Source organism: Callithrix jacchus, chromosome 8 (assembly GCF_049354715.1).
Source record: "Callithrix jacchus isolate 240 chromosome 8, calJac240_pri, whole genome shotgun sequence".
Taxonomy (NCBI): domain Eukaryota; kingdom Metazoa; phylum Chordata; class Mammalia; order Primates; family Cebidae; genus Callithrix; species Callithrix jacchus.
Genome location: NC_133509.1, coordinates 55,122,740 through 55,146,715, shown reverse-complemented (window position 1 = coordinate 55,146,715; position 23,976 = coordinate 55,122,740). Strand labels below are relative to the sequence as shown.

General features: G+C 44.8%; 1 protein-coding gene and 1 long non-coding RNA gene across 9 annotated transcripts in view; one reads left to right on the top strand and one right to left on the bottom strand.

The window, feature by feature from the left end:
- Positions 1-6,124: 6,124 nt before the first annotated feature.
- Positions 6,125-8,249, bottom strand: LOC128928788 (uncharacterized). The gene is made up of 2 exons (XR_008474339.2): positions 8,169-8,249; positions 6,125-7,632 (listed from the first exon to the last, which is right to left on the bottom strand). It is a non-coding gene; the product is annotated as an uncharacterized LOC128928788 (long non-coding RNA).
- Positions 7,949-23,976, top strand: part of TEP1 (telomerase associated protein 1) — a 51,784-nt gene continuing 35,756 nt past the window's right edge. For all 8 annotated transcript variants that reach the window (XR_013521068.1, XR_013521067.1, XR_013521066.1 and 5 more), the window contains exons 1-9: positions 7,949-8,067; positions 12,820-13,404; positions 15,272-15,451; positions 16,029-16,163; positions 16,851-17,012; positions 17,728-17,889; positions 18,143-18,214; positions 21,008-21,132; positions 21,431-21,588. Coding sequence is in view for 2 of the 8 variants with exons in the window: in XM_002753700.6 (XP_002753746.4) it covers positions 12,844-13,404; positions 15,272-15,451; positions 16,029-16,163; positions 16,851-17,012; positions 17,728-17,889; positions 18,143-18,214; positions 21,008-21,132; positions 21,431-21,588 (1,555 nt within the window). In the remaining 6 variants the exon portion in view is untranslated. The remainder of the gene's footprint in view (positions 8,068-12,819; positions 13,405-15,271; positions 15,452-16,028; positions 16,164-16,850; positions 17,013-17,727; positions 17,890-18,142; positions 18,215-21,007; positions 21,133-21,430; positions 21,589-23,976) is intronic.

Here is a 23,976-nt window from a genome sequence, read left to right as displayed (position 1 = left end):
GAATCTGGGAAGCACAGGTTACAGTAAGCCGAGATCACACCACTGCACTCTAGCCTGACCAACAGAGCGAGACTCTGTCTCAAAAAAAAAAAAAAGTCTCATATCAATGTTGTTTTAAGAATTAGGCAATTAAAAAGCTTAAAGAGAAGTGAGGGCCAGGTGTGGTGGCTCATGCCTGTAATCCCAGCACTTTGGGAGGCAGAGATAGGCAAATCACCTGAGATCAGGAGTTCCAGACCAGCCTGGCCAGCATGGCAAAACTCCGTCTCTACTAAAAATACAAAAATTAGCCAGGGGTGGTGGCATGTGCCTGTAGTCCCAGCTACTCAGAAGGCTGAGGCAGGAGAATCGCTTGAACCAAGGAGGCGGAGGTTGCAATGAGTGCAGATCCTGCCACTACACTCCAGCCTGGGTGACAGAGCTAGACCCAATCTCAAAAAAAGAAAAAAAAATAGTGGGATGATTACAGAAGAGTATCCTAATGTAAACTATCTTAAATTTTGCAGGCTTAGTGTACCAGTTATTTATTGCTGCCCAAAACGTTGTGACTTAAAACAACAACCATTTAATCATATCTTACAATTTTTTTTTCTTTTTTATTGCATTTTAGGTTTTGGGGTACATGTGCAGAACATGCAAGACAGTTGCATAGGTACACACATGGCAGCGTGTTTTGCTGCCTTCCTCCCCTTCACCCACATTTGGCATTTCTCCCCAGGCTATCCCTCCCCAGCTCTGCCCCCCGCTGTCCCTCCCTATGCCCCCAATAGACCCCAGTGTTTAGTACTCCCTTCCCTGTGTCCATGTATTCTCATTTTTCATCACCCGCCTATGAGTGAGAATATGCGGTATTTCATTTTCTGTTCTTGCGTCAGTTTGCTGAGAATGATGTTCTCCAGATTCATCCATGTCCCTACAAACGACACGAACTCATCATTTTTGATCTTACAATTTTATGTGTCATTGATTTCACTAAATTTAGGGAGGATTCCACTAGATGATTCTTCTGCTTCATATGTCATTAGCGGAAGTTACTTGATGATAGACAATTGGTAGATGAGCCGATGGCCTGGTGGAGATGGCTAGAAGGCTGAGCTTAGTTGAGACTGTTAATTGAGACACCTACAAGTGGTAGTTCAACTACATTAGGGTAGTTGAACTCACTTCGCAGCTCAGGGCTCCCCAAGGGAGTGTTGCAGAGTCCTGGAGGAAGTGCAGGTTTCCTTTGACATAGCCTCAGAAGTCCCAGAATGCAACTTCTGCCATTGTATTGGTCAAGCAAGCCACCCGGTCAGCCCAGTTTCAAGAACTAAGGAATTAGAATCTGCCTCTCAATGGAAGGGAAAGCAAAGAATTTGTGGCCTATTTTAATCTACCATACCTAATTAGGGAGACTAGTCAGTGAGGAATGTCCTTGAAGAAAGATATTGGCAAATGTCAACAGACCAGAGGCCAAATGCAGGGTTGTTTTGATTTAGAAAGGGAGAAGACACTGAGGTTCTTGTAATCTGCTTTCAGATGGCCCAGAAGGGCTTCTCTGAGGTGACAAGTGGCTATCCAATAAGTGTGTGCTTGTCCCATATCACAGCTTGTGTGATGCTTTAAGTTGTGTTGGTTAGGTCAAACAAACACATACTGTGAATCTAAAGGTAAGTATTCAAAAATAAGAAAAAAATCAGGTAAAAACAATGGCCTTTACACTTCTCACTGGTCCCTCCCCTCTCAGCTTTTTATCAGAGGCCTGACCTTCCCAGTTCAAAGCCCAGGAAGTTGCTCAAGATCCTTGCCCTCACCCATATAACCTTGTTCCTTAGTCCAATATCCATTCTCATTATCTGCCTTGTATTTTTGTGACTTCTACATATGTCTGTCTCTAGAAGATGATGAAGCGTTGAGAAGAAGGCATGTTGTATACATTTTACCCAGGTGCTAGCACTATTCTTTGACAGGGGATCAGCAGATATTGTCGAATCAAAGTGGAGGAGGAGGACAATGAACGTGTAAGAAAACTGACCAGAAATGAACAGTTTTAACAGGTGGTAGGACCCTTCCTAAAAGGGAAGACTGAGGGGGTGGCACTCCTTTGTCCCAGAGACAAATCAGTTTGGAAACTACACTCATCAGTTGGCCACTGCAGCTCAATGTTACTATTCAACAACAGTTAGGTGGTGTAGACTGTATATGCAGAAGAAAGTGAATGGTCCTTTAAGAACTTTTAAATAAGGAAAGTAAGACAGTTCTGTGTGAATTAAGTGAATTCATTCCGGTGGGAAATGGCACAAGTTCCCAGCTCTGGTATAGTTATTTGATTGGCAAAACTCCTGATTTATTCTGACAATAGTAATCTGAAAAAAGATTGCTGCAACTCAAGAGAGTGGCTAACTTAGGAAAGCATGACTCAAAGAAGCAAATATTGGCCATATGACTCGCACTTCCTACAGGCATGAAGAGCTGAATTTGAACATTGTGAACATCTTGCCAGTTGAAAGGTTTTCTGTGTTGCAAGGCAGAGATAGCTTATCTGGCTCCCCAAAACACAGCTGACAATGTCTGGCCAGGTGCGGTGGCTCACGCCTAGAATCCTAGGACTTTGGGAGGCTGAGGTGGGTGGATCACCTGAGGTCAAGATTTCAAGACCAGCCTGGCCATCATGGTGAAACCCCATCTTTTTTTTTAAAGAAAAAAAAAAAAAGAAAATGTCCTTCAGGGATCATTCAGTGGTCATATGATTAGAACAGAATATTGGGGAATTGGGCCAAATTTTTAATTTATACATGCAATGCAAGTGTGACAAGTGCATTATTTATTAAACAGCCATGTGGTTGGTAGGTAGTAACTGTCTCTCCTGTTTAGGTAATCACCCTCGATGAATAGTTTTAAAAATGTGTACCTCAGATCAGAGATAAGAGTCACGATTACCTGAGAAATGACTGGAAATGCAAATTCTCAGGTTCCTTCCCAGACTTAATAAATCAGAAATTTTCAAGGGGGATGAGCAACAATCTTAGTTTTAATCAGAGCTTTTTTTTTTTTGAGACAGGGTCTTGCTTTGTCATCCAGGTTGGAGTGCAGTGGCACAAACACAGCTCACTGCCACGTCGACTTCCTGGGCTCAAGCAATCCTCTCACCTCAGCTCCATAAGTAGCAAGGACTACAGGTGTGCACCAGCATGCCTAGCTATTTTTTTTTTTAATTTCGTAGAGACAGGGTTTCACCATGTTGCCCAGGCTGGTCTCAAATTCTTGAGCTGAAGTGATCTGCCTGCTTGGCCTCCCAAAGTATTGAGATTATAGGCATGAGCCACTGCACCCTGCCTAATCAGGGGTTCTTAAATTTAAGCATGTACCAAACCCAGCTGGAGAGTTTGTTAAAACACAAATCACTGGGCCCTGACTCCAGTGTTTGGAAACATAGATGTTCAGGTTCCAACCCACTTGTCAGGATCAGTGTTTCTCCAACTTTAATGTGAGTGGGAATAATCTGGAAATATTGTTAAAAGATTCTTATTCAGTAGGTCTGGGGTAGAGCCTGAGAGTCTATATTTCTAACAAGGTGATGTTGATGTCATGGGCCACAATCCCATACTTTGATTAGTGAGAACCTTGAGCAGAGGTTTCTAAACTTTTCTGAACATTAGTATTGCCTGATGTTTCCATCCATTTGTGCTGCTATAACAAAATACCTGCGACTGGGTAATTTTATAGATAATAGAAATTTTTTTTTTTTTTTGAGATGGAGTTTTGTTCTTGTTACCCAGGCTGGAGTGCAATGGCGTGATCTCAGCTCACCACAACCTCCGCCTCCTGGGTTCAAGCAATTCTCCTGCCTCAGCCTCCCGAGTAGCTGGGACTACAGGCGCACGCCACCATGCCCAGCTAATTTTTGTATTTTTAGTAGAGACGGGTTTCACCATGTTGACCAGGATGGTCTTGATCTCTTGACCTCGTGATCCACCCACCTCGGCCTCCCAAAGTGCTGGGATTACAGGCGTGAGCCACCGCACCGGCCTAGAAATTTATTTCTCATAATTCTGGAGGCTGGGAAGTCTAAGGTCAAGACACTAGCATTTGGTGTCTGGGGAGAACCTGCCTTCTTGCAGCATCTTCTCATGGCAGAAGGTGGAAGGGCAAACATAGGAGTGATTGCTGGTTTCTTCTAGCCCTTTTATAAGCCTGCAAATTCCATTCATAAGGGCTCTCCTCTCATGACTTAATCACTCCTAAACACCCTGACTCTTAATACTATTACATTGCAGATCAAGTTTCAACATGAATTTTGGGGGACACATTCAGACCATACAACCTAGAAAACTTCAAAAACTACAGATGCCTGGGTCCTACTCTGGGTGACCGCAGTTTAATTGGTCTGGGGTGTGGCCTGGACTTTGGAATTTTTAAAAGATCTCCAAGTAGTTCCAATGTACAGGCCTTGATGGCCCTGAATCTTTTTGCTGCTTCAGGTAACCAGAAAGTAAATGTAGATCCTCAAAGCCAATCAGGAAGCCATCACCAATTACCTTCCCTCCTGTATCACCAGTCTTCTCAGATCTGATATTTATGGGAATATGATGGAAGTGCTTGCATATGCTATCCTTTCACTGGTGGGGCAGGTGTTCCCATAGAGAGTCACAGACTACCGGGCCTTGTGGTTGGGATAATTATCTAAGGCATATTCTATATGGAAGAGGCCTTACAAACTTGGCCTTCAGAAGAAAGGTCCTATGTGGACTCCTCCAATCCCTCCTCTCACCTCCTTCTCCTCAATATGCTCCCACTGTAGTCACTTCACATAACCTTTTCTTTCAGGTTTCCTAGCTCTTGTGTTCCCTCACCAAACTCCTCTCTTTCTTCTATAAATAGACCACTAATGATGGTTTTTAAGGTGGGTGGTACTGCCCTCTAGGGGGTGTTTTTTGGCTTTCACAATAATTGGGATGATTTTACACATTTAAATGGTTAGGGCCCAGGATAGCTCAACATTCAGGAACTGTTTAGGACACTACCACACAAGAGTGATATTTCTGTGTCTTTAACTTTGAATAACTTGCTGAAAACTTATTGGAATTAGGATATAACTTTTTTGTTTGAGTTGGAGTTTTGCTCTTGTCTCCCAGGCTGGAGTGCAGTGGTATGATCTTGGCTCACTGCAATCTCCACTTCCTGATGCTATCACACTGCAGATCGAGTTTCAACATGAATTTCCGGGATACACTCAGTGAGTTCAAGTGATTCTCCTGCCTCAGGCTCCTGAGTAACTGGGATTACAGGAGCCCGCCACCACGCTCGGCTTATTTTTGTATTTTTAGAGGAGACAAGGTTTCACCATGTTGGCCAGGCTGGTCTCAAACTCCTGATCTCAGGTAATCAACTCACCTCGGCCCCGAAAAGTGTTGGGATTACAGGTGTGAGACACTGCACCATAATTTAATTTTAAATATAAACACAAGGCATTTTATGCATAGTTTTAATATACACTGAATTTTCCAGGAATGCAACTGCCATGAAAATCATGAAATGATCATATCTTGTTTTGTTTGAAAATCTGCCAAAAGTTTTTTATTATTTTGGAAAATCATACCACATCAGTAATTCTGTTCATGGTATTTGAATCACCATTATGTCTGTATCATTCTGCATTTGTAGCTGTTATATTCAAGGTGATTTTATAGAGAGATGCAAATATCTGAGTATCACATTGTGTCTTCTTGAATGTTATACACAAGCATTTACATATCTAAACACATAGTATTTAATTATAAGTCATAGTCCTTCTACTATTCCTCTTATCTCCCATCCAAGTACTAACCAGGCCTGACCCCACTTAGCTTCCGAGATCAGACACATTGAGGGTGGTATGGCTGTAGACTCCTTTACATTTCTTTAAAAGATTTTATTAATCTTTTAGGCCAGGCACGGTGGCTCATGCCTGTAATCCCAGCACTTTGAGAGGCCAAGGTAGGAGGATTGTTTGAGCCCTGGAGGCTGAGACCAGCCTTGGCAACATAGCAAGACACTGTCTCTATTTTTTGTTTTTTAATATTTGTTTAAAATTGTGTGTGGAGGTAAGTTACATTCTTTATGAATTATGCTTCAGGAAAATAAAAGGAGCATCAAAATATTTGTCATAAAAAGAAAATGTTTTAGTTCAGATTGCTGTAACAAATTACTGGGTGGCTTAAACAACAAACATTATTTCTCACAGTTCTAGAGAATGGAAGTCCAAGATCAGGTTGCCAGCATGGTCTGCTTCTGAAGATGAGGGGCTTCCTTGGGATTGCAGATGGCTGTTTTCTTGTATCCTCACATGGTGGATAAAGAGTCACCAATCCCATTTATTTGTATTCTAAACTCCATGACCTAATGACCTCCCAGAGATCCCATCCTAAATATCATCACGTTGGGATCAGGGTTTCAATATATAAATTTTGGGGAGACACAAACATAAAGACCATTACAGGGAGTGTTGGGACTGATGAGGTGGGTGGTAATGGAGGCTTCTAAGGAAGGAAAGTGGAAGTACTGGCTCAGTTGCTAGAGGATAGAATGCCCTCAGTTCTGAGCCGAAGCTCAGCTGCTACCCGAGAGGCAAGGGTACCTGCTAAGGAAAGCAATGATATTTTCCAGAAGACAGCTAATCTTCATTTCTTTTTTTTTTTTAAATTTAGACAGAGTCTCGCTCTGTCGCCAGGCGCCAGGCTGGAGTGCAGTGGCGTGATCTCGGCTCACTGCAACGTCCGCCTCCCGGGTTCAAGCAATTCTCCTGCCTCAGCCTCCGGAGTAGCTGGGACTAGGTGTGCGCCACCGCGCCCAGCTAATTTTTGTATTTTTTAGTAGAGATGGGCGTTTCACCATGTTGGCCAGGATGGTCTCGATCTCTTGACCTCGTGATCCTCCCGCCGGAGCCTTCCAAAGTGCCGGGATTACAGGCATGAGCCACCGCCCCCGGCCCCCCTCTTTTTTTTTTTTTTGATACGGAGTCTTGCTCTGTCGCTCAGGCTGGAGTGCAATTCCGCGTTTTCGGCTCATTGCAACGTCCAGTTGTGATTCTCCTGCCTCAGCCGCTCGGAGTTGCTGGGATTACAGGCGCACGCCACCACGCCTGCTAATTTTTGTATTTTTAGTAGAGACAGGGTTTCACCATGTTAGCCAGGATGGTCTCGGTATACTGACCTTGTGATGTGTCCACCTCGCCCTCCCAAAGTGCCGGGATTACAGGCGTGAACCACCACGCCCAGCCAGCTAATCTGCTTTATACGCAGAAAGCGTATTTCTCCTGCTACTATGTTCTGTCCTCTCTTTATGAAGCTAGCATGATTAACCTAAGGGTCACGTGTCCCTTTTCTGAGTCTGGTTCCATCTTCCTGGAAAGAGTTCAGCATTAGTCATTCAGAATAGTTCCAGACAGATTCTGTGTGATCTGTGGATCTCTCTTCTGATCAGCAGGAGGGGAGGGACTTGCTCTCAGTTCAGCGAACTTTGACTGATGTCTACATTTGGCTACGGGCGGTTGCTTTGGACATTCCGTTTCCTTTTAATTCTGTATTCTCAAAGGAACTTTAGGATGAATCGAGTCTGACCGTCTTTGATACTAGAAAAGAGAAGTGTACAGATCGGCAGCGAACATGCTGAAATCTTTTCCAAGAAAAGGTGTTTTGAAGAGGTAATAGGAGAAAGGAGAAGAAAATTAGCCAAAGAGGAGACGAATTTGGGAGAGGGGGAAGTCTTAGGGACAGGAGAAAATAGGATCAGGAAGGGAAATAACAACAAACTAAACTCGGGCCCCAGAAAAGGCTGCGGGGGGTCCTGGGCATTCGTGTTTACGGCCTGGCAGGTAGTCTCGCGGCCCTGGGCTCAAAGCCCGCCCAGCTGCTTCTGCGCCCCGCCCCGGCCCGTGCGTCTCCGCCCGCGCTGTCTCTTCCCAGATCCGCATCCGGCTCCTCCCCTGGTTGCCACCCTTCCCTCCCGCAGGACCTGGAACGGAGTTTCTGCTTCCTGCTGCGGGAATCGGACGCCCCTGGTCACGCACCACTGTCTCCCGCCCCAGTCTAAGGGAGGATTCGAGCGCAGGTAGAACTTCCCCTGGCCCTGGGTCTAGGGCGCTGGGCTCGGAGGCTGAGAGCGGGTGGGAAGGGCCTGGCTGGGACGGTTAGGAACCACCCGAGATTCACCTGGGAGTGCATCCACGCGGCTCTTCCCGGTCGCTCCGGGAAGGGGAAAGGAGTGCACACTGCGTGAAAGGGGATGTGAGTGAGGAGGAGAAGGCTGAGGGAGAGGGAGGGGCAGGAATAGAGACCACGTGAGAATCAGCCCCTCTTATTTCCCTGTCCCGTGTGCCTATTGGAAGGGGACAGTGGCTGTCACCAACAAACGCTAATATGAGAACTGTTTGTAATAATAGAAACCTAGGCTGTGCTTAAATGTGCTGGACTACCATACAACCACTTGAAAGAGTGAGGTGGAGGCCGGGCGTGGTGGCTCACGCCTGTAATCCCAGCATTGTGGGGGGCCGAGGCGTGCGGGTTACCTGAGCTCAGGAGTTTGAGACCACTCTGGCCAACATGGTGAACCCATCTCTACTAAAAATACAAAAGAATTAGCCGGGCGTGGTGGTGGGCCCCTGTAATCCCAGCTACTTGGGAGGCTAAGGCAGGAGAATCCCTTGATCTCGAGAGGCGGAGATTGCAGTGAGCTGAGATTTGCTACTGCAGTGCAACCTGGGTAACAGAGCCAGACTCCATCTCATAAAAAAAAAAAAAGGGTTTAATGTGTTACCACGGCAAGGTCTCTGAGATATACTAAGTGCAGAATAGTGTCTAACCTATGATCCTGTTTGTGTAAAGCAAAAGCAAAAGCAGTGGTGATGGTGAAGGCACATGTTTGTATATGCATAGAAAGGGTGAAACTGTTAGTATAAAACTGTTAGCAATGTTTACTTCTGGAGAAGGGAACTAGAGATGGAAGTGGGGAGGGAACTTTATCTCTTCATTTCTGGTTCAGTTGAATCTCCTTTTAAAAATTCCAGGATGCAAAAAAATAAACTGTTCTTATTTTTCTGTTTATTTTTGGTTTGAGATCTCTTTAAAAGAATCTGAGTCAATTCTGAGATTCCCCACTCCTTTCCTTGGGGGCTTATATAGGGCAAAGACATGAGCAAAGTGTACAGGACACAGAAGCCATCATTTTTGATGTGTTTGTCACACTGACGTCCAGTGGGGTATTGTTATCCTTTTTAGTCCTGGATTGTTAGTCATTCAGGTCATCTTGTAAGTGTTCTATTTCCCTGTCCCTAAGCTTATTCACACTAGGTTTAAGTGGGTGACTTAGCAATATATTCTTAAAATATTTACATATGAATGAGAAATTAGCCTTTGTCCAAATAAATAAGAATATACTTTCTTTCTTCTTCTTTTTTTTTTTAAATAGAGGTCTCACTAAGTTGCCCAGGCTGGTCTTGAACTCCTGCACTCAAGTGATACTCCTGCCTCAGCCTCCCAAAGTGCTAGGATTACAGGTGTGAGCCACCACACTCAGCAGAAAATAGGTTCCTGGTGGTATAATTCAAGCATTCTGTTAGGCAGAGGTTTCTAATTTGCAGTTTGTGGAGATTCTGGGAGATCCATAAATGGGCTTCATAGACACTTTGAAAAATTGAGCACCAGGCTGGGCGCGGTGGCTCACGCCTATAATCCCAGCACTTTGGGAGACCAAGGCGGGTGGGTCACGAGGTCAAGAAATCGAGACCATCCTGGTCAACACGGTGAAACCCCATCTCTACTAAAAATACAAAAATTAGCTGGGCATGGTGGCACACGCCTGTAGTCCCAGCTACTCGGGAGGCTGAGGCAGGAGAATTGCTTGAACCCAGGAGGCGGAGGTTGCAGTGAGCCGAGATTGTGCCATTGCACTCCAGTCTGGGTAACAACAGCGAAACTCCGTCTCAAAAAAAAAGAAAAAGAAAATTGAGCACCAAACAGTATATACACTTTTTTTCTTTTCTGTGAAAAAGCTCCATAGCTTTTACTAGATTCTCAAAGGCCTCTGAATCCCACCAACCAGCAATTGTGGGAACAATGGTTAACAAGGCTAAAAGGGTCTCTGTCTTCAGGAACTTAATGGTCAATTGGGAAGAAAGACAAACGTGATATGCTCTATGATAGGGGAAGTATGGGTATTGTGAAAACAAGGAGAAGGCCACCTAAACCAGACTGGGGCTTGGTGTCAGCACAGGCTTCTTGGAGGAATTGATGATGAAACTGAAGCCTATAGAGTGAGAGGAAAGTAGCATTTGGTCTGGTAAAGGAGAGGTGGTGTTGGTGGAAGAAAGAAAGACTGTTCCAGGAATCTGCCTGTGCAAAGGCCCAGAGTCAAGAGATACCTTGGCAGTTAATAAGCTAAGTAGAATTTGTAAGATTGAAGCCTAGAGTGCTGAGAGTTAGATTGGGGTGTTAGTAAGAGATGATGCTGGGAGGTAACCAGAAGCCGGGTTTTGTATGTGATGCTGAGGATGCAGAGAGGAGCAAGACAAAGGAGTCCTTACCTTCAGGAGTTTTATTTCAGTAAGTAGAAACAATTAGCAAGTGGGCTAATAAAGAAACATGCTTTGAAAAAAAAGAGTCTCACTATGTTGCTCAGGCTGGTTTAAAACTCCTGGGCTCAAGTGATCCTCCTGCCTTAGCCTCTGCAAGTCTCTGGGATTACAGGCTACCATGTGTGGCTCTAGCAGGGAGATCCTTTAGACAAATCTAAATTCAGCAAAGATGGTGGTAGGAGGAATAGAGAGAACTGGATAGATTTAAGAGACACTGAGGAAGTAGAATCAATAGGATTTGGTATTTACTGGATAATAGTAACAAATAACAATAGCTTCTATACTGAACACTTAGTGCCAAGCCGTCCTCAAAGTGCTTAATGTTTTTTCTCATTTATTTCTATAACAACTCTGTGAGGTAAACATTTTTCTTAACTTTATAAATGAGAAAATCCTAGAAACATGGAGAATTTAAATATCTTTCCCAACCAAGATCCCAAGGTGAAGGAGGATTCAAACTCAAGTCTGTCTAACTTCAAACTTCAGTAGGCAGAGGGGGCAAAGGAAGGGGTATGGATTTGGGGCATAGATGGGAGAAGGAAAAGGATGATACATTTAGGATCTGTGGAATTTGGAGTACCTTTGAGTCATCCAGTGGGGATGTCCAATAGGCAAATGGGTAAGTGAAATATAAAGCTTAGAAGGGAGATCTAGGTCCAGGAATAGATCTGTGAGTCGCCAGCATAGAAATCTTATTTGGAGTCACATAGTGGGTGAGACCACCCCAGGAAAGTATGCGAAAGGATTAGAATAAAGTGCAAGGAGCATCGATGTTAAGGAATGACAAAGAATCCCTAGGAAGATATAGCCAGAATAGTTTTAAGAAGAAAATCAGGGCAGTAACATCATAGGAAACAAAGGAAGATATTTATTTATTTTTGAGATGGAGTTTCACTCTTGTTGCACAGGCTGGAGTGCAATGGTGCGATCTTGGCTCACGGCAACCTCCGCCTCCTGGGTTCAAGTGATTCTCCTGTCTCAGCCTTCTGAGTAGCTGGGATTACAGGCATGGACCACAGTGCCCGGCTAAGTTTGTATTTTTAGTAGAGACAGGGTTTCTCCATGTTGGTCAGGCTGGTCTCAAACTCCTGACCTCAGGTGATTTGCCTGCCTTGGCCTCCCAGAGTGCTGGGATTGCAGGCGTGAGCCACTGTGTCTGGCCTGGAAGAGAGAGTTTTAATGAGAGAGTAATCAACAATGTTATATTCTACTTGAGGGATGGAATAGTTAAGGCCCAAGATGTATTTATTTACAGGAGAAACAAGAAGTTCCTTGGTTATCTAAGAGGACTTGTGAACTGGTGGGGCAGAATCCCATTTAGTTGGTGGAAGAGTGAATAAGAGGCAAGGAAGCTGAGATGGTGAATATTGACAACTTGATTAAAGTATCTTTTTCTCTGGAGCTAAGAGTACAGATTATATTGTGAGATCCCCTCCACTAAGTAAGGATCAAACTGATAGTCCTGGGGAGGGGGTCTCCTTTACTTTCTTACGTGAAGGCATGTCCCTTCCTTTCCAGCCATTCCTTTTTTTTTTCTTTTTAAAAAAATATTATTTATTTTATGATTATTAGTATTTTTTTTTTTTTTAGATAGAGTCTTGCCTTGTTGCCAGGCTGGAATGCAGTGGCATGATCTTGGCTCACCGCAACCTCCACCTCCTGGGTTCAAGCAATTCTGCTTCAGCCTCCTAAGTAGCTGGGTTTACAAGCATGTGCCACCACACCCAGCCAATTTTTGTATTTTTAGTAGAGATAGGGTTTCACCATGTTGGCCAGTATGGTCTCGATCTTTTGACCTCATGATCCCCCGACTTTAGCCTTTCAAAGTGCTAGGAGTACAGGTGTGAGCGACTGTGTCCTGCCCAACATTTTTTACTTTTTAAAACTTTGTAGAGATGGGGTTTCACCATGTTGCCCAGGCTGGTCTTAAACTCCCGGGCTCAAGCAACCCTTGTGCCTCGGCCTTCCAAAGTGTTGGAATTATAGGCGTGAGCCACTGCATCTAGCCTTTTCTTAATTTCTCTGCTCTTAAGCCTTTGCCTTACCTTTTTCCTACCCCTCTCCCTTAGGATATTCTCTGGATGAACCCCAGTCCTGAGAAAAACAACATTGGTTGTTTTCTACTCGCAAATCACTGGCATTCACAGGAGGGCTATGAGGAAGATATGCTCTCATGCAGATACACCCTCAGTGCAGCCAGATGCTCATCACCTGTCTTTCTCTCCTTCTAGGCATATGCTAGCTGAGTTTCAGCCATGGAAAAACTCCACGGGCATGTGTCTGCCGATCCAGACATCCTCTCCTTGGAGAACCGTTGCCTGGCCATGCTCCCTGACTTGCATCCCATGGAAAAACTACATGAGCATATATCTCCCCACTCAGATATCCTCTCCTTGAAGAACCAGTGCCTAGCCATGCTTCCTGACCTGAAGACCATGGAAAAACCACATGGACATGTGTCTGCCCACCCAGACATCCTCTCCTTGGAGAACCGGTGCCTGGCCACGCTTCCTAACCTGAAGACCTTGGAGAAACCACATGGACATGTTTCTGCCCATCCAGACATCCTCTCCTTGGAGAACCGGTGCCTAGCCACCCTCCCTAGTCTAAAGAGCACTGTGTCTGCCAACCCTTTGCTCCAGAATCTACAGATATCCTACATGATGCAAGCTGATCTGTACCGGGTGAACAGCAGCAATTGCCTGCTCTCTGAGCCTCCAAGTTGTAGGGCTCAGCATTTCTCTAAGGGACCAGGCCTTTCAGCCTGCCCCATGGCCCCCGTCTCTGCCACAGAGACAGTCCAGGAAGCAACTTTGGTAATAGCTCCAGGCACTTGTCTTGACTCCAGCTGTGTCTGTTGAATTTTCTTGTCTCTAGCTTTCAAGTGTCTCGGTTTCCCTCCGTGCTGCTCTGTGTCTGGCTATGTTCTCTCCTCAGAGCCTCTCCTAAGGTGCCCTTTGCTGCAGGACCATCTTCACCAGCGTCGTTACTTTTATTGCATATCTACTGCTTTGGAGATTTTGTGCAATAGATCAAAAACAATTCCTGTTCTAGCTAGGCATGGTGGCTCACACCTATAATCCCAGCACTTTGGGAGCCCAAGGCAGAAGATTGCTTGAGTCCAAGAGTTCGAGACCAGCCTGGACAACATGGTGAAACCCCATCTCAAAAATACAAAACTTAGCCGGGTATGGTGGTGTGTACCTGTAATCCCAGCTACGTGGGAGGCTGAGGCAGGAGAATTGCTTAAACCTGGGAGGCAGGATCACACTACTGCACTCCAGCCTGGGTGACAGAGCAAGACTGTGTCTCAAAATAATGAAAGCCCAAAAGACCACAATGAAAAACAGTCCCTGTCCTTAGGGAGCCTCTGCTCATGACAGCCAGCATAATGTTGCTATAGCAGAGTCAATTAGTCAGTTAGAAATTTTGTATTTTTGAGATGGGGTTTCACCATGTTGCTCAGGCATGAGATACATCTGCTAATTAATTTTCCAACAGCCCTATCGGGGTCTGTACCAGAGACCACTTAATTGTGTGTGCATGTGCAAACACATGTCCACTTTTACACGTCTACATACCTACATTTAGTATACAGTTCAGAATCACTAGATAGAGACACATTGCTTCTCTATACACTTGTGTTTCCGGTTGAGTGACAAGACCAGTCTGAGTCCACTTCTGTCTCTGCTGATTATAAAATATGCAACCTTGGGCAACCTCTTAATCCTTTAGAACTTTAATTTCCTTACCTTTATTTTTATTTATTTATTTATTTATTTTTGAGGTGGAGTTTCGCTCTTGTTACCCAGGCTGGAGTGCAATGGCGCAATCTCGGCTCACCGCAACCTCCGCCTTCTGGGTTCAGGCAATTCTCCTGCCTCAGCCTCCTGAGTAGCTGGGACTACACGCACGCACCACCATGCCCAGCTAATTTTTTGTATTTTAGTAGAGACGAGGTTTCACCATGTTGACCAGGATGGTCTTGATCTCTTGACCTCATGATCCACCCGCCTCGGCCTCCCAAAGTGCTGGGATTATAGGTGTGAGCCACCGCGCCCGGCCTTAATTTCCTTACCTTTAAAATGAATTTAATGAAAACATACTTCATAGGATTGTTATCAGGATTACAACTACTGCCATCTTACATTAATTTAGGGCTTTGCAATTTGCAAAGGGTCATACCTACATATATCACTACATTTAATTGCCCAGTGTCCCTATCAGATAGGTGGTAGTGAATGAGAGAAAGCTGAGGTTCAGCGAGGTTAAGCAGCCCAAGGCTGCTGGGGAATTCATATGGGGCTTTGCCCTTTTTCTTCTTCCTTTTTTTTTCTTTTTTGCCCTTTTCCTTCTGACCTTCAAAACATCTTACTAATATCCTAAGAGGTGTGTGAAGAGCCCCATGCTCCCAGGATATGACATCAGTGAAGAGACGAAAGAAGGGGCAGATCATGAAGCATGTGGGTGAAGGCTCCAAAGGCTGAGTACAGCAAGGTGGTGTGTGAGAGCACTAAGTCAGACAGGACACATCAGTGCTGGTGTGTGAAGGGAGAGGAGATTACAGGTGCTATGAATGGAGATATAGACTCATCCTATGTCCTGGTGCTGCCTTCAGATCCATCTAGGTTTGAGGGGCTGTGGATACATGCTGTGATTCATAACTCCCACTACTGTTCCCAGGGTCATTGGTTTTATTCAGAAGAGAAAAAGCCAGAGGAGAAGAAAGTGGCAGAGACCCAAATACCATCTTATAGTCTGAGCTTGGGAGAAGAGGAGGTAGAGGATCTGGCTGTGAAGCTTACCTCAGGAGACTGTGAATCTCATCTGGAGCCTACTGACCAGGTCCTTCAGGAAAAGAAGGTGAAAGCTCAAGAGTTGGGGAAAAGTTAATGGTGTGAAGGGGAGGCTGGGGTTCGAGTACTTGAACCAGGTCCCCTCCCCAGTTGGAAGGGGAAGGTAGGGATAAAACCCAGTTCTTATTTCTCACTTAGTAATCCCCCCACCTTTTTTTTTTTCTTTTTGAGAAGGAGTCTCGCTCTGTCGCCCAGGCTGGAATGCAATGGCATGATCTTGGCTCACTGCAACCTCCCTGCCTCTTGGATTCAAGCGATTCTCCTGCCTTAGCCTCCCGAGTAGCTGGAATTACAGGCATGCACCACCATGCCCGGCTAATTTTTGTATTTTCAGTAGAGATGGGGTTTCACCATGTTGGCCGGACTGCTCTCAAATTCCTGACCTTAGGTGATCCACCTGCCTCGGTCTCCAGGAGTGCTGGGATTACAGGCATGAGCCACCATGCCTGTGGCCCTAATCCCCTTCTCTAAGTTTTAAGTTGGACTCTACATCTCAGTCCTTCATTTTGTAAGTCTGCATGGATGCTTAAGTTGGTCCTTATTACCTCTCTTCTCCTTTTTTCCCTCTCTTTCTCAATTCCCAGATGGCTCTAATGAGCTTGCTCTGCTCTACTCTGGTCTCAGAAGTAAACATGAAAAATGCGTCTGACCCCATCTTGGCTGAAATTTTTGAAGTCTGTAGTGAAGTTGCCCCCCTGGAGCCTGAGTTTATCCTCAAGGTATTATGGTGTGAAGGAGAGGATGGGGTCATGAAGCTGGTAGATAGGGAGTGTGGTTATGGTGTGTGGGGAGTGGCGACTAGCCTCCTGTTGGGGGTGGGAGGAGCTTCTCTTAGAATTTCTGGGTGAGTCTGAGACCTAGTCCCTCTGGTTCAGTGAAGAGTGGGGAAAGGAGTGTACTAGGCTTGGTTTGTTTAGTAAGTACCCATTCTTCCAAGGAGGTGATAGTATTGTTAGGGAAGCAAAATACTTTTCTAAATATCATACAAGTATAGCCAGAAGAGCAGATAGTGAACATTTCTGAAGCAGAGAAGGGGGTGGGGTGGGAAATGTTTTCTGTGATGCCTTGGAAAATGGCAGGTTTAATCAATGATTTGAACCCTGGATAAATTTTTGATAGATACTGATGCAGATGGTCTTCCAAAGAAGGAAAAGGCCTGGTTGGCTTGCAGGGTAGTCAGTAGACTCAGAAGAAAACATGCTAGAAAGGTGGGTAAGGGATAGAGTATGAAGACTTAGAATGCCAAGTCAGGAGGCCTGGGCTTTGTATTTTGTGGTCAATGTGACCACATAAATATAAAACTCAGGAAAGGTTTCATATAGGCACACTCAATCAGCAAGTAAGTTCAGAGCAGAAAGCTATGGCAGGAGTGGCCGAGATTCTAGTCCTCTCACCCTGTGCCCTAGGCATCTTTGTACGCCAGGCAGCAGCTGAATGTCCGGAACGTGGCCAATAAAGTCTTGGCCATTGCTGCCTTCTTGCCGGCATGCCGGCCCCACCTGCGACGATATTTCTGTGCCATTGTCCAGCTGCCTTCTGACTGGATCCAGGTGGCTGAGCTTTACCAGGTATGGTGCTCGTTTTCCTGAGCTTGGGTCTTCACTTGGTTCCTTCTCTTTATGCTCACTGCATCCCTGGAGAAAATTCTCAGGCAGTTTGGCCTCTTCTCAGCTTTCCTCAACATTGGGGCCTAGGCAGGACAGCTTCTCCCTCTACCAGGCAGGATTGCCCAACGTGGAGAACATGATTGAGAAGGGCTGGACCAAAGCTTGAGAAAAAATTGGTCTTATTCTGGACCTCATGTTACTTTTTTTTTTGGAGACGGAGTTTCGTCACCCAAGCTGGAGTGCAATGGCATGATCTCACCTCACTGCAACCTCCGCCTCCCAGGTTCAAGCAATTCTCCTGCCTCAGCCTCGCAAGTAGCTGGGATTACAGTTGTGCATCACCATGCCTGGCTAATTTTTGTATTGTTAGTAGAAACGGGGTTTCACCATGATGGCCAGGCTGGTCTCGAACTCCTGACCTCAGGTGATCCACTCATCTCGGCCTCCCAAAGTGCTGGGATTGCAGGTGTAAAGGTGAGCCACCCTGCCCTGCCTCGACCTCATGTTTCTAATGAATAAATGAAAATCAGTACTACAGAAATTGTGATTTTTGGAGCTGGGGCTGGGAATCTGCTCACGATTCTGTGCTTTCATACATCTCCGTGAAGTGGTCTTGTTTTGTTTTGGAGGGTTGGTTTGGGTCTCACTTCTGATGATCTTCTTTCTCTTTTGACAGAGCCTGGCTGGGGGAGATGAGAATAAGCTGGTGCCCCTGCCTGCCTGTCTCCGTACTGCCATGATGGACAAATTTGCCCAATTTGATGAGTACCAGCTGGCTAAGTACAACCCTTGGAACCACCGGGCCAAGAGACACCCCCGCCGGCCAGCCCGCTCTCCAGTCAGTCACTGTCTCAGCCCTTGACCCACACTCCCCATCAGGGAGCATGCTATTGCTGGGGAGTCCTATACCAGGAGCAAAGGGAGTCAGAGAAATCCAGGGGAGCTGGGTAGAGCTTGGGAGCGAATGGAGCAGGGCAGGCCCTTTCCCAGCTGGCTTCCTTTGGGTAGAGATACACCTTCAGGCTATTGCTGGACCTCTTCAGGGACAGCCTCCATTTCCCTTTTTGAAACTGCTTCTCCTGTCCCTACAGAGGATGGAACCTCCATTTTCTAGCAGGCGTTTTCCAAGGTACATAATATTTCTTAGAGATGAGCAGAGAAAGGTGAGTCCCTTCTTCTGGGGTTGTATATGTTTATGTACAATCTTTTCTGGACTAATATTTAGGAACAAAATTCCATTAGTGTTAAAAAGACTTTCTGGCTGGGGGTTCTTGGCTGTGATGGTGGGTGAGGTTCTGAGAGCACTGGGAAAGGCATATGGTTTTATTTTTTTCACTTCACTCTCCTTGGTATTGTACTTTTTTTTTTTTATTTGAGACACTGTCGCCCAGGCTGGAGTGCTACAGTGGCATGGTCTCGGCTCACTGTAACCTCTGCCACCTGGGCTCAAGCGATTCTCCTGCCTCGGCCTCCTGAGAAGCTGGGACTACAGGTGCATGCCACCACACCCAGCTAATTTTTGTATTTTTAGTAGAGACGGGATTTCACTATATTGGCCAGGCTGGTCTGGAACTCCTGACCTCATGATCCACCCACCTCGGCTTCCCAGAGTGCTGGGATTATAGTCATGAGGCACCACGCCCAGCCGGTATTGTACTTTACTTCCACGTGACATGTCAGTAAAGTTGGATAGGTGAGTTAAAAATATTATGAAATATTTACCTTCCACAGGAAGTTTTTTTTTTTTTTCTCTTTTTTAAGACGGGGTTTCACTGTGTTGGTCAGGCTGGTCTTGGGGTTTCACCATGTTGGTCAGGCTGGTCTTGAATTCCCGATCTGAGGTGATCCGCCCGCCTTGGCCTCCAAAGTGCTTGGATTACAGGTGTGAGCCACCACGCCTGGCCCACAGGAAGTTTTAAAGACAAACCAAACAAAGTCTTTTTACTTTCCTACAAGTAAAGTATTTTACTTAGCAGTTCAGAGCATAGAATCTGGATTCAGATCACCTGGGTTTGAATCTTCCCACCACCCCTTATTGGCTATGAGACATTGGTCAAATGATTTAACCTCTCTTGCCTCAGTTTTCTCATATGTTAAATGGGAATAATAGCAGAACCTACATTGTTGGATTGTTATGAAGATTAAATCAGTTACTATATTTAAAGTATTTCTAACAAGTAAATAAATGTTAGCTATCACTACCATCATCATTATTAAAACAGATTATTAGGAAAATATATCAGTGTTATAAGAAAAAACACATTCTCAGTTGGTCAACTTGTCTTTCCCCTTCATCCTATTAATATCGTAAGGCCGGTTGCCTGCCGGGAGTCAAACGGACACATTCATCATCACTCTCTGCACCTGATAACTGCATCATCACCTGAGCTCATTATCTGGCTTTCCCACATAGCTTCCCCGCACCCGCCTCTGCATACCATGACCAAGCCCACACTCAGCACTAAATTATGCATCCAACCTCCAGCCCGCTGTTAAAAAATCCTACAGAGAAATTTTTTAAAGAAGCCCCACTGTACCCTGCCCAGCAACAGCCTGCCCCGTATGCCCCTGGCAGGCCTGTGTACCCAAGGTCCCGCCCACCTACCAGTGGCAACTAGTTTCATGTACTTCCTACTTTAACTTCATGTACTTCTTGCTCCCCAACAGCCAATAGAAATCCCTTCTCTTTGTTTCCCCAGTAGCCAATCAATTGCCTGCTCTCCCCATAAAACCCCATGCCCTGAACAGCCGGGCACGGCTTCTCTGGCCCTCCCTTGGACCACTGAAGCTCGCCCGGGAGCTGAATAAATTAGCTTCTCACTTTCTTATACTTGCCTCAGTTTCCTCATTTTACCTCAGCGATAAATCTTACAAATATATCCTAAATTTAGTTGTTCTACCATAGAAGATTCTGAAAGCTACCTACATTTATTAATTTATTTACTTACTTATTTTTGAGATGGAGTCTCACTCTGTCACCCAGGTTGGAGTGCAGTGGTGTGATCTTGGCTCACTGCAACCTCCACTTCCTGGGTTCAAGAGATTCTCCTGCCTCAGCCTCCTGAGTTGCTGGGAGTACAGGCATGTGCCACCCTGCCCTGCTAATTTTTTTGTATTTTTAGTAGAGATGAGGTTTCACCAGGTTGGTCAGTCTGGTCTCAAACTCCTGGCCTCAAATGATCTGCCTGCCTTGGCCTCCCAAAGTGCTGGGATTACAGGCATGAACCACCACACCCGGCCTATTTCTAGTTTTTAAACTCCTCCTAGCCTGCATTGTGCTCGTTTTTTCCATTTATCTATTAGCGTCTCAGTGATTTAAATAGGAGCTGATTGCCCAGGCCTGGTGGCTCACACCTGTAATCCCAACACTTTGGGAGGTCAAGGTGGGCGGATCATGAGATTAGGAAAACACCCTGGCCAACACAGTGAAACCCCATCTCTACTAAGAATACAAAAATTAGCCAGGCATGGTGGCTGGTGCCTGTAGTTCCAGCTACTCGGGAGGCTGAGGCAGGAAAATCACTTGAACCTGGGAGCCAGAGGTTGTGGTGAACCGAGATTGGGCCACTGCACTCCAGCCTGGGCGAACGAGCGAGACTCTGACTCAAAAAAATAAATAGAATAAATAAATAGGAACTGATTTTCCCTTCCCCTCCTCTAAAACAAAGCTATTATGTGTTTGCTCTATCCCCACCTTGTTCTCACAAGCCAGTCATCCCATGCTAACCACTTGTGTGAATGAAGCAGTGACCCCAAAGAGCTGCCATCCTATTTTCACCATGGGAGCCTTGTTCCCAGAGATTTGTACCCTCTATTCCTACTCCTTGGCCAAAATCTATTTTGAGGAAAGAAATTACCACATAGGGATAGGATGGTCTTACAGTCTGCTTTATTGAAGAAAGTTCCTATGGTCATGGATGAAAGGACCCCTGTGAGACTTGAGGATTTTTTCACAGTTTGAGAAGGCCTGTGATGCAGAATCAGAGAAAAAGAATCCTCCAAGGTTTACCTTGAAGAAGCTGGTTCAGCGACTGCATATCCATGAGCCTGCCCAGCACGTTCAAGCCCTGCTGGGTTACAGGTGAGGAGCTCCACCCTGAGCATACATTCCATCTAGGTAATTCCTTGACTTTTCAACATCTGTGGCCCCCATCCCGGTAGTTCTCAACCCTGGCAACATGACTCTAGGGAGACATGCCCTGTAGACCTGACTGTGGCTTTCCTTTTCTGATTCACCTATAAACATGACTCACCTTTCCTTTTCTGAGTTATTTTTAGGCATATTTGGGCAGACATGTCCTATAAACATGACTCACCTTTCTTTTCTGAGTTACTTTCTTGCCAACTTTGAAATGATAAACCTTTCTTCCCTATCTCAGATACCCCTCGAACCTACAGCTCTTTTCTCGAAGTCGCCTTCCTGGGCCTTGGGATTCTAGCAGAGCTGGGAAGAGGATGAAGCTGTCTAGGCCAGAGACCTGGGATCGGGAGCTGAGCCTGCGGGGAAACAAAGCTTCAGTCTGGGAAGAACTTATCGGTAAAGTGACCTTGGCCATCACATTCCCCCCTTCTCTTCCCCATTTATGCCCCCACATTTTAGATCCTCACTAGAAGATTTCTGTGTAATGATGAAGTTATTTGTTTGCCTGGTAGTTGTATTACTGAAAATGATTTGATTTATAAAGTCTGCCATTGACCATACCAAAGTAAACAGTGGTACCTGCTTTGAGTAATGTTGACATCATAGGTCATTATACCAGATGTGATTAGGTGATGCACAAGTTTTTATTAATATATGACAAAGGTGCCTTCTTTCTGATTGTATTTGTATCAATATTTGTGTAAGTCATTCCAAAAAAGGTAGGAGTGGCACATGGCATATTGGAATCTGTAAAGAAACTCACATTTAGGACACAGAAGTTTTAGGTAATTTGCCCGCACTGATACAGGAAAAAAAAATTCAAATTGAGGAAGACCGAGTTGTGTTCAATTTTCTTTCTCTGTTTTTTTTTTTTTTTTTTTTTGGGGGGGGTTCTATTTTTAATTATAGCAGGCTCTTTCTTTTGTTTTCCATTTTTATTTTATTTTTTAAATTTTAGAGACAGAGACTTTCTAATGTTGCCCAGGCTGGTCTCAAACTCACGGCCTCAAGCAATCCTCCTACCTTGGCCTCCCAAAGTGCTGGGATTACAGGCGTGAGCCACTGCACCCAGCCATAGAAGGCTCTATTTTCACATTTATATACCTTGTTTCTATTTTGTTTTCTTTTACTTCCTCTTTTATCTTTGAAAATTTGAAGTCAATTTTTTTTCTGTTGAAAAACATCTAACTTCAGACGTTTTGACTGGGTTTGTAGACTACATATTTGGGAACTTCAGTCACCCATATTGTCTTTTTTACCTCATTTCTTTGTGCCCTGCTTGTTATCAGATTGTACTCAGGGCAGCCTGAATTGTTCAGCTGCTTATCACCCCTCTCACATTCTGGTTGTCACTGGTGGTGCATCTATCAGAATCACCTGGGAATTTAAACACACACACACACACACACACACACACACACACACCCTGCCCCCAGTTGACAGGCTTTTCCCTGATAGTTGAAACCACTTGGGGTGGAGTAGAATAAAGGGGCCCGGATGGAAGCCAATAGCCAGAATATGTAGATAATTTTTTTTTTTTTTTGAGATGGAGTTTCACTCTTTTTGCCCAGGCTAGAGTGCAATGGCACAATCTCAGCTCACCTCAACTTCTGCCTCCTGGGTTCAAGCAATTCTCCTGCCTCAGCCTCCCAAGCAGCTGGGATTATAGGCTCATGCCACCATGCCTACCTAATTTTATATTTTTAGTAGAGATGAGGTTTCACCATGGTGGCCCAACTAGTCTTGAATTCCTGACCTCCAGTTAGTAATCCACCCACTTCAGCCTCCCAAAATGCTGGGATTATAGGTGTGAGCCACTGTGCTGGGCCATATGTAGATAATTCTATATGCACCATCTCCACTTCCTGCCTCTGATTGAGAACCATTGTCCCTGAAAATGTAAGGACATGTAACTTTATTCTTTTAATGTCTTTTATCCTAGGTGAGGCAAATGCCCACAGTCTAATCCCGTAGTGGCTAGAGGTTCCTTTTTTAATCATATACTACAAAAACAATTTATGGATATACCAGAATATATGTATATGTACCTTTTTCTTTCTTTCTTTCTTTTTTTTTTTTTTTTAGAAACAGGGTCGGCCAGGTGTGGTGGCTCATGCTTGTAATCCAAGCACTTTGGAGGCCAAGGTGGGCGGATCACCTGAGGTTGGAAGTTCAAGACCAGCCTGACCAACATGGTGAAACCCCGTCTTTATTTTAAAAAAAAAAAAAAAGAAAAGAAACAGGGTCTCACTTTGTTGACAAGACTGGTCTCCAGTTGCTGGGATTACAGATGTAAGCCACTGTGCACAGCCAAAAATAAATATAAGTAAATAAAAGAAAATATAAAAATATATGGATATAATTATAAAATGTAAGATAAAATGTAATTGGGTATACAGACCCCTTTTTGGAGACCACAGATCTCATTAATAACTCATTAACAATTTTTTGGAATGAAATAAGTGAAGTTTACAATCTGAAAGATAAATGTCCAGTTTATTTTCTAATATCACAAGTATGATATTGGACTTAATTTCTTATCAAAAATGATCTAGAAAGCCTTTATACATAGTAACAGTTGAAAAAAACTTGAGTTGACAATGGATGTAATAGTTCATTTATAGTGCATATACAACCTAAAGGTTCCATACAGTTTGTGAATCAGAATTATGATGGGAGGCTGGGCGCCGTGACTCACCCCTGTAATCCCAGCACTTTCAGAGGCTGGGGTGGGCGAATTGCTTGAGCTCAGGAGTTTGAGACCAACCAGGGCAACATGGTGAA